Source organism: Eurypyga helias, unplaced genomic scaffold (assembly GCF_000690775.1).
Source record: "Eurypyga helias isolate BGI_N326 unplaced genomic scaffold, ASM69077v1 scaffold7211, whole genome shotgun sequence".
Taxonomy (NCBI): Eukaryota; Metazoa; Chordata; class Aves; order Eurypygiformes; family Eurypygidae; genus Eurypyga; species Eurypyga helias.
This window is the reverse complement of record NW_010230138.1, coordinates 37,790-50,137: the sequence shown is the minus strand read 5'-3', so window position 1 is coordinate 50,137 and position 12,348 is coordinate 37,790. Positions and strand designations below refer to the sequence as shown.

The 12,348-nt window shown below is 38.8% G+C and overlaps 1 protein-coding gene across 3 annotated transcripts in view; it reads right to left on the bottom strand.

Annotated features, from left to right (window-relative positions):
* Positions 1-1,443: 1,443 nt before the first annotated feature.
* The window catches only part of KLHL5 (kelch-like family member 5), a 41,277-nt gene continuing 30,372 nt past the window's right edge, over positions 1,444-12,348 (bottom strand). For all 3 annotated transcript variants that reach the window (XM_010160633.1, XM_010160634.1, XM_010160632.1), the window contains 6 exons: positions 10,545-10,731; positions 9,442-9,666; positions 8,996-9,158; positions 6,056-6,268; positions 3,520-3,691; positions 1,444-1,739 (listed from right to left, as the gene is read on the bottom strand). In XM_010160633.1, coding sequence (XP_010158935.1) covers positions 1,683-1,739; positions 3,520-3,691; positions 6,056-6,268; positions 8,996-9,158; positions 9,442-9,666; positions 10,545-10,731 — 1,017 coding nt within the window. In that variant the 3' untranslated portion in view covers positions 1,444-1,682. The remainder of the gene's footprint in view (positions 1,740-3,519; positions 3,692-6,055; positions 6,269-8,995; positions 9,159-9,441; positions 9,667-10,544; positions 10,732-12,348) is intronic.

The window sequence follows — 12,348 nt, the reverse complement described above, 5'->3', positions numbered from 1 at the left end:
GCGCCAGGCCGCAGCAGGCCCCTCCCCCCGCCGGCCGGGGTCCCGTGAGGTGGGGGCGTTGTGTGTGTAAACAGAACGATAGATTTTCTGAAACCATGAATCCAACAAGAGGCGCACTAAAAATCCCATTTCGTAGCCAGACCTGTTAAATCGCGGTCAGCCGTACCCAAAAGGGGCTGCAAGCGAGAGAAAGACGACAAGACGCACTTCAGCATAGCTGTATTCGAGTTGCAAACAGTGCAGGTTCCGTCACAGAGTTTCACTGCTTCGTAATTTCTTTTCAAACAATAAATAGTTCACCGAGAGCATTAACACATGTAAAAATTACAAATGTACAAAGACTTTGGGTATCGGATGCTTCAAACTTCCGGAAAACATTCAACGAGCTCGCATCTCCCCATTTTCCATTACAAACACGCAGGTATCGCCTACTCTTCTGAAAACATAAGGAACAAGGCACAGAAAAGCAAATACAAAAGGACTTCCTGAAAACATCCAGACAATTTGCTCAAAGCAATTCTGTGTAACGGCACAGGGCTCAAGAAAGGCAAATTATAAAATACCTGAAAAAATTAGAGAACTACTAAATAAGGTAACTAATTTGATATAATCCTGCGAAGCACCCACAACCCCCGTAAAATGCAGAACCTGCTTAAATGGGGGCAGTTGAGCATCTTGCAGGATTGGGCCCTTTACATTTGGAAGTAATCTTACTGGAAAGACAATTGTTTCATTTCATCTTATAAAATTATACTTTTCAAATTAGTGCAAAGCCTCGTGTAAAAATGCAGTTAGTCTAGATGCAATGGAATGCTTCAAAAATTCCAAAGTGCAAATATTAAATTGGTTAACTTTTAATCACACTTTAGAATTCTTCCAATAACTCATGCTTATAGATTTTTCCTTAAAAACAGCAAAGTAAACATATGAAACAAAGTACAGAAAAAGGTATGATGTTCTGCATCTCATGTAAAAACTTTGAAAATCCAAAAAGTACACTGGATGTCCAACATCTCCGGCAGAAATTATTAAATAGCAAATTTCTGTTAGTATGGTAAGACAATATTTAAAATAAGGCTTTGGTTAAATAGAAAGTTTGCTAAACTAGGAATGATGATAAAAGTGCAAAAGATTCACCAAATACACAACTTCATTTCCAAGGCAGGCACGACGCCTGCCATTTACAATGGTTTGTAAATGCATTGTAATAGCTCAGATACCTATAGCCAAATTAAATATATGTGGTCTAAACCTGTATTCACCCAGGGATAGACTCAGTTATATCAGTGGAAGTATATCCATTTATAGCATCATTTCTCTGCATATTTGGGGCATCAAGGTCCTGGATCTGTAACATTGCATTATTATAGACAGTTCACTAATGAGTTTACTCATTTCTTGAAACTTCCTAAACAGCAGGCCTCTGCTGGCAACTGGCTGATTGCAGCTGATTTTCTTACAAACAGAATTTGTGTAACATAGGGGTAACAAAAATGATTTTTTTTTTAAAAAGTGCTTAATATTGGTCCGTAAGAACAACACGTACATGTTAGCTTGAGACCAAATACTTTGCCACGGTAGGTATCCTGCACCTTGTGTTTATTGGCGCGCTGGTCGTTTGCTTGAGGAAAAAAGAAATCATCTGAGTCTACAGAGGAGAATATCGCCTTATAGAAAATAATTTACAGTTTTACAGTCACAACACATGCTCCAGCTCTTCCTAAGCATAACGGTGCAACCTGTAAGGAAAAAAAAAAAAGGCAAAACATCTGTGAGACAAATGCAGTCAGCTTTAAGTATTTTTTCCCCTAAAACTGACGGTGTTTAGCTAATGCTTGCAATAATAGTTGTACAGCTGCAGCAGAATGGCAGTATCACTCACACTCTGCTAACGCGACTTTAAAAACCCCAGCAAATTGGTCCAAAACTTGGATAAAAACGCACAGAAAAGGTGAAGATATTTTATATGACAGTGTGAAGCACTCTGAAGGCAACACCAAACCCCAAGAATATGAAAGAATTCTTACTGATAATTTCAGTTACTTGGTAATACAGGAAAAAGAATCCTTTTTTATGGTACAAACTGAACACCTGAGCTGGACAGTCTGACAACTGAGTAATGGTTGGGAAAATGGTGCATTTTTCTGTCAAACGGAAAACGCCAACCATGACAGGGGCAACCTCTCACTTTTACTTCGGTATTTGGTAAAGTCCTGTTAAGAGTTCTTGAAATCAGATTAATTTCCCTGTCTCCATTCTTTTTTTTTTTTTTCCACAGGAAAAGACTCACTTCTGGCAAGACCCTTTTCCGCTGAGATTGTGCTGGATTTGAAAAGACAAAGGTAGTTTCTAACACTCACCTTATCTTCCCCTTTTAAACTTAATAGTATTGGAGTGTGTGTGAAGAGCACATTAAGTGCTACAGAGATTATCCTGAAGACAAAAAAGGGTGTTTATGCCAACTCCTGTATTTCTATTTTTCCCCAGGTCAGAATTCAGCTGCTTAAATACTGGTGTCTAATGCTATTCTAGATGACCATGGACGTTCACAGAATCATAGAATGGTTTGGATTGGAAGGGACCTTAAAGATCATCTAGTTCCAATCCCCCTGCCATGGGCAGGGACACCTTCCACTAGACCAGGTTGCTCAAAGCCACATCCAGCCTGGTCTTGAACACTTCCAGGGATGGGGCATCCACAACATCTCTGGGCAACCTGTTCCAGTGCCTCACCACCCTCTCTGTGAAGAATTTCTTCCTGATATCTAATCTAAACCTCCCTGATTTCAATTTGTACCAATTCATCCTGGTCTGCAGCTGCACTCCAGAAGGGCTTTGGGCTCCCATAGACTCTGTGCTGTATCTGCCAGCCTTCTGTGGATGCAGACGCTTTAGGGTATCTCAAATGACACTAGACACCAAACGACAGCCTGCCCAGGATGTCCCTGTCTGTGCTCTTCCCACAGAGAGAGGCACATTCCTATAAAAAAAGTAACCAAGCTTTGAATGGACACTAATAGTTTCTGAACTGAAGATTTTTTTAATTTTTTTTTGAGCTGGGTGAGGAGAAATGGGAAAAGGCTTCCTGAAAGCTGCACACACTATACTTACATCAGGAAGGGAATATTTATGAAAAGATGACCTAAACGTTGAAGAAATTTATAAACTTGCTGAGACACACATCAGAGCTAAAACTAATCTACATTTATCATTTAGCTTGAGTGTAGGAAGTAATGTAAAAGCAGAACCCTTTATAACAGTTTGGGGAACATGTCAATACATTTTATTAACAGTAGTTGAAATTGTCAAAGAAAAATAGCTATACTCTTGCCAAAGAAAGACGTTAACCGTCGGTTCAAGATGCATCATCTCAAGACGGTAGACAAAAAAAGAGAGACTTACAAAAGACTAGTAAGAAAATGCTTCTTAGAGAAGGAGTATTTGAATTCTCCTTGTAAATAGAGGCACACTTGAAGTAACAAGATAAATCGCAGCATATGGTCTGATCAGAAACTCTACCTGTGTCCATTCATTTGTCTGGGGATCGTAAGACTCCACTGTATTAAGGTACGTTTGACCATCATATCCTCCAACTGCATACAGCTTGTCACCCAGAAGACATACTCCCACTGCATCTCTGCTGATGCTCATAGAGGCCACAGCAGTCCACATATCTGTTTTTGGATCATACCTAAAAGATAATTTGTGTTATACACTAAAGCTGTTGCCAAAATGCAAAAGAAAAAAAAATACTGGAATTGACGTTCTTAAGATAGGAGGAAACAGGTATTATTAGGACAGCACAGATTTGGGTGTGGACTTTCCCCCCCGTTCTTAGAAAATGTTTCTTTAATCATCTGGAAACAGAGTCAGTACTAGCTATCTATCTACTTTGTGCTGCTTTCCATACAGTGGTACATACATCTGCACACAGCTGCTCTTTTCTACGTTTCTTACTGTATGCCTAACCGTAGCGCTCCAGAAACAGTCCTGCTGCTACGCTGTAGTAGAGCAAGCGCTTGCTCTAGGTGGGAACTACTACACTTCAAAGCACAGGCTATTAAATTTGAGTGTGGTACTAAAGAGAAATACTTAAAAAAAACCAAAACCGTTTAAAAAAAACCCAAAACCAAAACCAAAGAACAACCTGAGAAAATTCTGGGGGAAATGCAAAACCCTTAAGACAATTTTCAGTGCTTCTTTAATCATAGCTCTGTACCGTCAGAAGCAACAGCACAGTGAGAGACAGATGGTTTAACGAAAAATGAGATTCTAGAATGATAGCAACATTCTTTACAAGTCAAACTCTAAAATTTTACAAGTAAAACTAGCACAGAGAGCTACACGGGAGAATTCATGCTATTCTTGTGTCAAGGAACACTATTTTAACCTGACTGAAAGGGCCAGTGTTAAGATTACAGATGGTTGCAGCAGTACTGACGTGATCACAGAGCTCTGAAGGGCTACACAAATAAAACATTAATTTGGCTAAGACACCATCCTAAGACCACACTTGCTCAAAGTAAGTTTGGAAGATACTAATCTTCACTTGTTTGCATGAAGAGCACAGATACAATGAGGTCTACCAATTCTATCTGCAGTCAAAGTACCTCAGAAATGCATGCAGGCATAATCTTAACATAAAAACGCTGCCTGAAGCACATCCTGCAAACAGAAGTATAATGCAGTGAAAGAGGGTGATTAGTGAGCTACAAATAGAATTTACTATCCAATTTAAGTTATTTTACAATTAATTTATAAACCAATGTATTTATCTGGGAAAAGCAACTTTTCTTGCAAAATATAGTGGTAAACAAATACTCAGAAGCTTAGTGTGGTATTATGAAACCGGTAATTTTTTACTGAAAAATTCTTTTAACTAACCAAAAAGTTCCTTTAACTATTTCCATCGAGTTGATGATCCTCAGTTTCACATCATGTAAAGCACGAGGACAAAATGCATTATGAAATGATTCCTATTTATCAAGGTCATGTTTTCTGCAACTTTGTTTCAGAGAATATTGATGCAGAAACATACATGGACCTATTGCTTTCTCTTGGGCTTCTAATTATCTGTATTCCTCTAAATATTTGGTGTTCGCTAACATGTGGCTTCGTATCCGCAAACCTTTCTGGGGTCTTTTTGGTGCAACTTCCACATATTAAGTGGTATGGGCCACACTATGTATTTTGGGGTCTATTAGGACACTGAAAGTTTGAAAACTACAGCTCTTTGGTGGTGGTGGGTTTTTTTGTTGGTGGTGTTTTATTTTGCGTTTCTTTTTTTTCTTCTTTTGGTAGAGGGTGAATTACATCTCCCAGCTTAAAGAAATTTAGTGAAAGGAGAAGATGGGTGATGAAGAATAACTGTTAAGTGTTGGGAGATACCAGGAAAGAAGTTTTACAATTTGGCAGGGGTGTGGGTGTGCGGGCACAGATAATAAAACCTTGTTTCAGAAATACTTGAAATGCCAGGGAAGATGTAATGCAGAATATTATGAAGTATTTACTGTAATTTTAAATTATTTTATGGATCACATATGCTTCTGCAATTTATAATACAGTCATTAATAAATTTATGGAAAACACAAACTTTGGAATGACTGAATTATATGCCAGTTTCCCAGTGCCATCAGGGGATACAAGAAATAATAGGATATTTAAGGATCCACAAACCCTAACCGTTAACTCCTTTAAAAGCTGTAATATGAACTGATACACACTTCTTGTGTGAAAGAAGTTCTGCTCCATTTTTAAAAGCATTCAATTCCAAGTTATCTCATTAATCAATCATAATTCATTCATGAGATTGTTAGGAAAAAGAGTCCTTTTCTAGATGAAGTGCTTTTAGGGAGGATTTGCTGTAAATAATCTGTCTTGGCAACATTTTCAAATGTACCTACACAGTATGTTTTTATACCCAAGTTTCCTCTGCTCATGCTAAAAATAACATGGCTATTTTATTGGGTTTCTACGTACAGCTCTTTCCATAAATCACTCTATAAACTAGCACTATCAGAATTACTAGCAGGACACGCCTTCACCAGGATATTACCTTTCCACGCAGTCTGACAGCCTGGATGTTAAATTTGATGCTGGGGCATCGTGACCACCTATTGCATATAAGAACCCATTCCAGGTGGTTACACCTACACCACCTCTTCTTTTTGACATCTGAGCACAGAGGGTCCATTTGTTTGTATGCGGATCAAAACATTCCACCGACTTAAGACAAGAACTTCCATCTCGACCACCAACTGCATAAAGCCTACAAAGTGGAAAAAAAAAAATTAAAAAAGTAAATAAATATTGTCTGAACAAAGTTTAGGAGAATTTCACCTTTCAATAGAACGTTCTGTTGTGAAAACTCGAGTAAGATTTTGCTCCAATCTTTTTCTGTTGTCATGATCAACGCGTAATAACAAAAATTTACAGAAAATTGGTATCTATAACACAGCATTTATATTCCAACCATGCCTACAGCTAACATTTTCAAAACTGCTTGTGTGACTTGACAGACAAAGGCCCATTTCTAGCAGGGTCAGAGGGACAAATTCAGTGCTGGATGTGTGCATGCAACCGCTCTGCCCTGCCTGTCTCAGGCACTGACGTGGGCTGTAGCTGATGACAACGCCACGGGAAGTCCCTCACCCCCACTAGGTGGCCTAGCTTGCTCAGTTCTAACAAAAAGGTTTCTAGCATTTGGTAGTAAGAAAGGACTTCAACTTTTTGACAAGGCTAGCAGGTAAAGTTTGGTTTTAGGAGCACTCCATGACTGATCAATTCTTAGAACTAATCAAATAATCGAACTAGTTAGCAAACTAACCTTCAAAAAAAAAAAGTGTGAAAAGCTTTTCTACCTTACAATATACAAAGAGCACAAAGAAGATGCATCAGATAGCACATAAGCAGGAAGCGCAAATTTGTGGTCGAGAGAGTAAATATTCTGCCACAACCACAACACTGCTCAGCAACTCAGGTTAGCTTTGTCTGCCGTGGTATTCCTGTAGCTACCCTGGCAAAATATGGTTTGGATAAGCCCACTACAAGGCTGGTATAAAACTGGAAGGACTACTGGGCCCAAAGGGTTGGGATCAGCTGGTTACTAGTGGTGTTCCTCCCAGGCTGATACTGTGTCTGAGAGTGCTCAGTGCCTTCATGCATTATCTGAAAGATGCAGTGGAACTCAGCAAGTTTAATGATAATATCAAATTAAGGGGAGTGGCTGATATACAGGAGGACTTAGTTACTATTCAGAGAAACCCAGACAAGCTGGGAAAATGGGCTTACTGTAGCCTCATGAAGTTCAGCAAAAGGAAATGCCAAGTCCTGTACCGGGGATGGCATATTCCCGTGTACAGGCTGGGAGCTGGCAGGAGAGGTGGCACCTTAGCAAAAATAGACTTAGAAGTCCTGGCAGACAAGAAGTCAGCAGTATGCCCTTGGAGTAGTGACAGCCGATCCCTTTTATTCTGCACATACAAGACTGCTTCTGGATACTGTGTCCAGCTTTGGGTTCTCAGTGAGTGAAAGATCTTGCCATACTGGAGCCAGTCCAGCTGATGGTCAGTAAGACGAAGGGGGAGCTAGAACACATGTCATCTGATGAAAGGCTGAGACAACTGCCCCTGTGCAGTCTTCAGAGTTCTTGAGACAGCTAAGGAGGATCTTACTGCTGTCTTCAACCACATAATGGGAGGTTATATAGAAGACATTGTCAGAGGTATGCAGTGAAATGAGGAAGAAAGACAAGTTCAAACACGGGAAATTTCAATTGGATATAAGAAGAAAAATATTCAGTACAATGGTTGTCAAATATCAGAACAGGTTGCTCAGAGAGGCTGTTGAATCTCCATCCTTGGAGATATTATGAACTCAGGTATGACCTGAACTACATCAGTTAACTCTGAAACTAGATCCAACTTTAAGGTTGGCCCTACTCTGAGTTGGTGTTAGATCAGATGACTCTGGGAAGTCCCATCCAATCCAAATTATTCTACAATTCTGTGATTCCAACTGATCTTTAATTTCCTAATAGCTCCATTTAAGTACCGCTTATGTTTTGGGATGCTATAGAACAATCACACTTAGTCCAAAGAAACAGTGGAAATCACTCCAGGAATCATGGCCTACAAATAAAGACTGAAGGAGCTGGAGTTACTCAGTCCTGATGACAGAATACTGAGGGGTCATGTGTCTTTAAATACGACAGGCTGTTGCAAATAGGAAAGAAAATATGCATTTTCCATGTTCGCTTCGGATAGTACAAACAATAATAATGCAAATCAGTGAAGGGTATTGAAGACTTGACATGAGAACTTCACAGATGTATCAACAGTTATGCTGATTGCTTAGGGAAGTTAGGGAAACTTTACCGCTGGAGGTTAAGAACAAGATCACTCTGACTATGAGTGTTTCAGGTTTAACTGATTCAGTTTTGGGGTAGCAGAATGGATTAGGGAACTCCTTGAGGTCACTCCAAGCCATTTCCTGTGACTGCAACATAGTATGACCTAGTTGTCTGAATATGCTTTGTATTAGCAATTAGGCATATTTTCACTGAAGACCAGCTGTAGAAATTTCAGATACTAGATTCATTCTGCCAGAGCTTTCTGTTCTGAATTAATGCAATATAACACCAGTACTCCTCCACGACTTCACAGTAATTTTGGAAGTTGACTGTTGAAACTATCACAGTAAGAGGAAATCACTGGAGTCTCAGTGAAAGAGAACAACCATTTGCTCCCTTCTGTATTAAGGGGATGGTAACTACTCAGCCCATAAAGCTGGTGTCTCATAGGTGATATTGAGGGGTACTGTGATGCTGTGGAGAAGCTTGCTTGACTCAATACAGCATCTTTTCTGTGGATGAAGAAACTTGGTTCTTAATGCTCTCAAGAGGTATCTATCAACAGAAATTATTAATGCTCATTTAGGAAGGTCCTGTAATTACATTAAAATAATGAGATAGAAAACAGAAGCTGCCTTCACGTACTTTCCATTCAATATTGCTACACCAACAGTGCTCCTTGGAGTTGACATGCTAGCTACAAAGTTCCACTGACGAGCCTGTGGATCCCATCTTTCTACTGTATTCAGGTAGCTCCAGCCATCATGTCCTCCTACAGCATACATGGGACCTTCCAGTACAGCTACTCCTGAAAAAAACAGGTATGAAAAACAATTGCTTCTGAATAAGGGGGAAAAAAGATCACATTTTCCTAGTGACAGTCCAGTGTGCACCACACACAGAAAAAAAGACATTTCCTTTTGGTAGCCAGTGCTGGATATAACCTGAAGGAGAAAAGACATTCAATAAGCAGTTGACATTTAAACAAAGTTTACAACCTCCTAAACTTAATTTCTGAATGTTTCTTGACCAATCCTAAAACAGATAACCTTTTAAAAACACACGTTCAGCCTTTACAAAAGTCTGCATACCAAGACCATGTCGATGAGTGGACATAGGTGGCATTACACTCCATGTTTTTGTCCTAGGGTTGTAGCACTCCACGGTATTCAATGTTTTGAGTCCATCTCTGCCACCAACAACATACAATTTGTCATCTAAGACTGCTACTCCAAACTGTAGTCTTCGTCCATTCATGTTTGCAACAGGAGTCCACATGTTGGTGCGAAGTTCATACTTTTCGATGCTTGTAGCCCCTGAATGACAGACAACATATGCAAGTCAAAAAAACCCCAAACAGGTCTGAATCATTAGGATAGAGTTTGATTTCACCAATACGCTGATCCCGCAAGACAGCATGACATCCTTCAGCATGTTCTCAGTTCTATGTGTACCAATAGTCTTTTTTGACTTCCTCAGGAATTAACTGCACTGTTATAAAGGAGGACTTTCTCAGTGCTTTTCAAGACAGAAAGCAGAATTTCTAACTGCTTTGCAGAAACAAGCCTTTAGAAATACAAATGTTAGGAATATAAAACAACTCTTGTGAAATGCAATTGTATCTTGTAATCAACTGTTTTGTAACATTAGAAAAAAATACGAAGCTATGTGACATGAAGTACTAGAAGTGTTAACTTTAAAGTGAGTGAAAAAAACCACTTTCTCTGCCATCACTTTTCTGTCTCGACAGATTCCTTCTGACTACCATTAAACAGTATTGAAGTGTCTATTAAAAAAAAATGCATGTAGCATCTGAACCATTTAACAAATAGTCAAAAAGCATTTTTTTTTAAATGCATGTGCAGATCACCTCTGTGCCCTTTTCTGTCATTTCCTTTCTTCCAAATTACTTCCCACTCAAGTAAATAAAGATTAGTTTTCACTCAATTCAACGTTTCACTACTCAGAAATCAGATATTCCCCTGATAATTTCAAATCAATCATAACTCTAGCTTCCAGAATGTTTACACTATTATCAAAGCTACACAGGTTTTTTAACCTAATAAACAGTGCACATCTAAGATGTCAGTGCAGAATTTTTGAATTTTAGCATTAACACATTGTAAAAACATCTATCAAACATTTCTTTAGGAACCAAAACAGCTCATCAACTAATCATTATATAAGTCGATACCTTTTGTTGCATCCATTCCTCCAACTGCAAACAACACGCCCACGGTAGATTTCCTAGGTTTGGTGCGAGGACTTTGCAACATAGGTCGTCTCTCTGGCAACAGATGGTACTTCATTGCTTCCATAATGAGTTTTTGACATTCAATGTCATCCCTAAAGAGTGCATTATTTTCCATATCTGCCAGAAACTGTGAAAAAGAAGAATCAAACAAGCTTGTTGCTATAAACCACATGAAAAATAAAAACAAGATTACAAGAAAACATGCTCTCCAAAGACTTCCATGGCCCGATTTAAGATCTATGTAATTTCAAAATGGCCGTATTAAAAAAAAAAGACCAGGGTAAAGATAAACTTGTAATAACCAAAACATTCACTTTTTAAGATAAGCCCTTAAGTATAAAAAAGAGAAGGCCATCTAATCTTATTGGATGATTTAAGCTTAGTGGTCCAAAGGAAGAAAACAAAATCTCCTCAACCCAGTGCCACTACAGATATGTTCAAGGAAATGGAATCAGGCTTTGGGCATTAAGTCAGTACAACCTCAAGCTCTTACTCTGGAATCCACTCAGTCCAGATATCTGTAAAAGCTGCTTCAGGCACAGGCTGAATATTTCAATATATATTCTGTTTCTCACTCTGACAATGCCCAGATCACTGTGTATCGATTAGTACAAGTCTTTGTTAAACATCTGAAGATCAAGAATGCAAGCAAATATGAGAAATGTTAAGTTTTAAATCTGACAAAACTCAAGTTAAATAAAGACTACTAATAAAAGTTACTAAGTTTAAATATTCTGGAGTCTTTTGTACTCCGTGTTTGTCAGACTGCAGGAAAAATATATGAGTAGTTTGAGTGTCCCAACTGTAATTACTGGAAGTCTGGACAACTGGCATTTTTCAGACATGGCCTGAGTAACAGAGAAAAAAACCCACAAGTGAAGTGCCCCACTGGGACTTGGACAGTTGTCAGAACAACGAGAAAAGAGGCAAATGCCTCTGAACTGTCATCACAACATTCAAACACTTTGTGAGTAGTAGAACTGTCTCATTCTGGTTTGTGGCTTTATGCCCTTGTTAAGCTGTTGTCAGCCAAACAATAACAGGTACAAAATTGCTGTGTAATTAGTAATCAGGAGTACTAAGGGGACTCGCTATGAAATAGTTGTGTGTAACATGGTGTGCATATCCCTGGCTTAATGCTGCCTTAGGACTGCGAAGTGGCAGATGTATGACATCCATGGTTCCAGAAGAGATACAGAGGAGTACAGACTGCTAAGCCTGAACATCTCTGAAGCCGGCACATTAACCAAAACTATGACAGAAAACATAATTAACACAGAGAATTAAAAAAAAAAAAACCACTTTCAAAGCCCTTCACCAGAAAACTGAGCCTGACTTTTTCAGTATTTCTCTAACTGACTAACGTTCTGATTCCATTTAAAATAACAAATGAAAATGTTCTTGGGTAAATTAACGGAGCAAACTTAATTCTCATTCTTTACTTTCAGTACTTTCCCTTTTACTTTCAGTTTCTTCTCTTGACCCAAAGCATCACTCAGCACTTTTATCACTTCACAGGGCACTTTGTGATTATAAAATATTAAACTAAAAGCTGTCTTTTAACTGCCAGCATACAAGGCTATAAAACTGCACACAGTTGGGGTGGGGTGGGATAATCAATGAATGCACCAGCTTTGCCTGGGATAGCATTCGTTTTCTACACAGTAGTTAAGTATGATGTTATGTTTTGGATTTGTGCTGAGAACAATGTTGATAATATACTAGTGGTTTCAGTTGTTGTCAA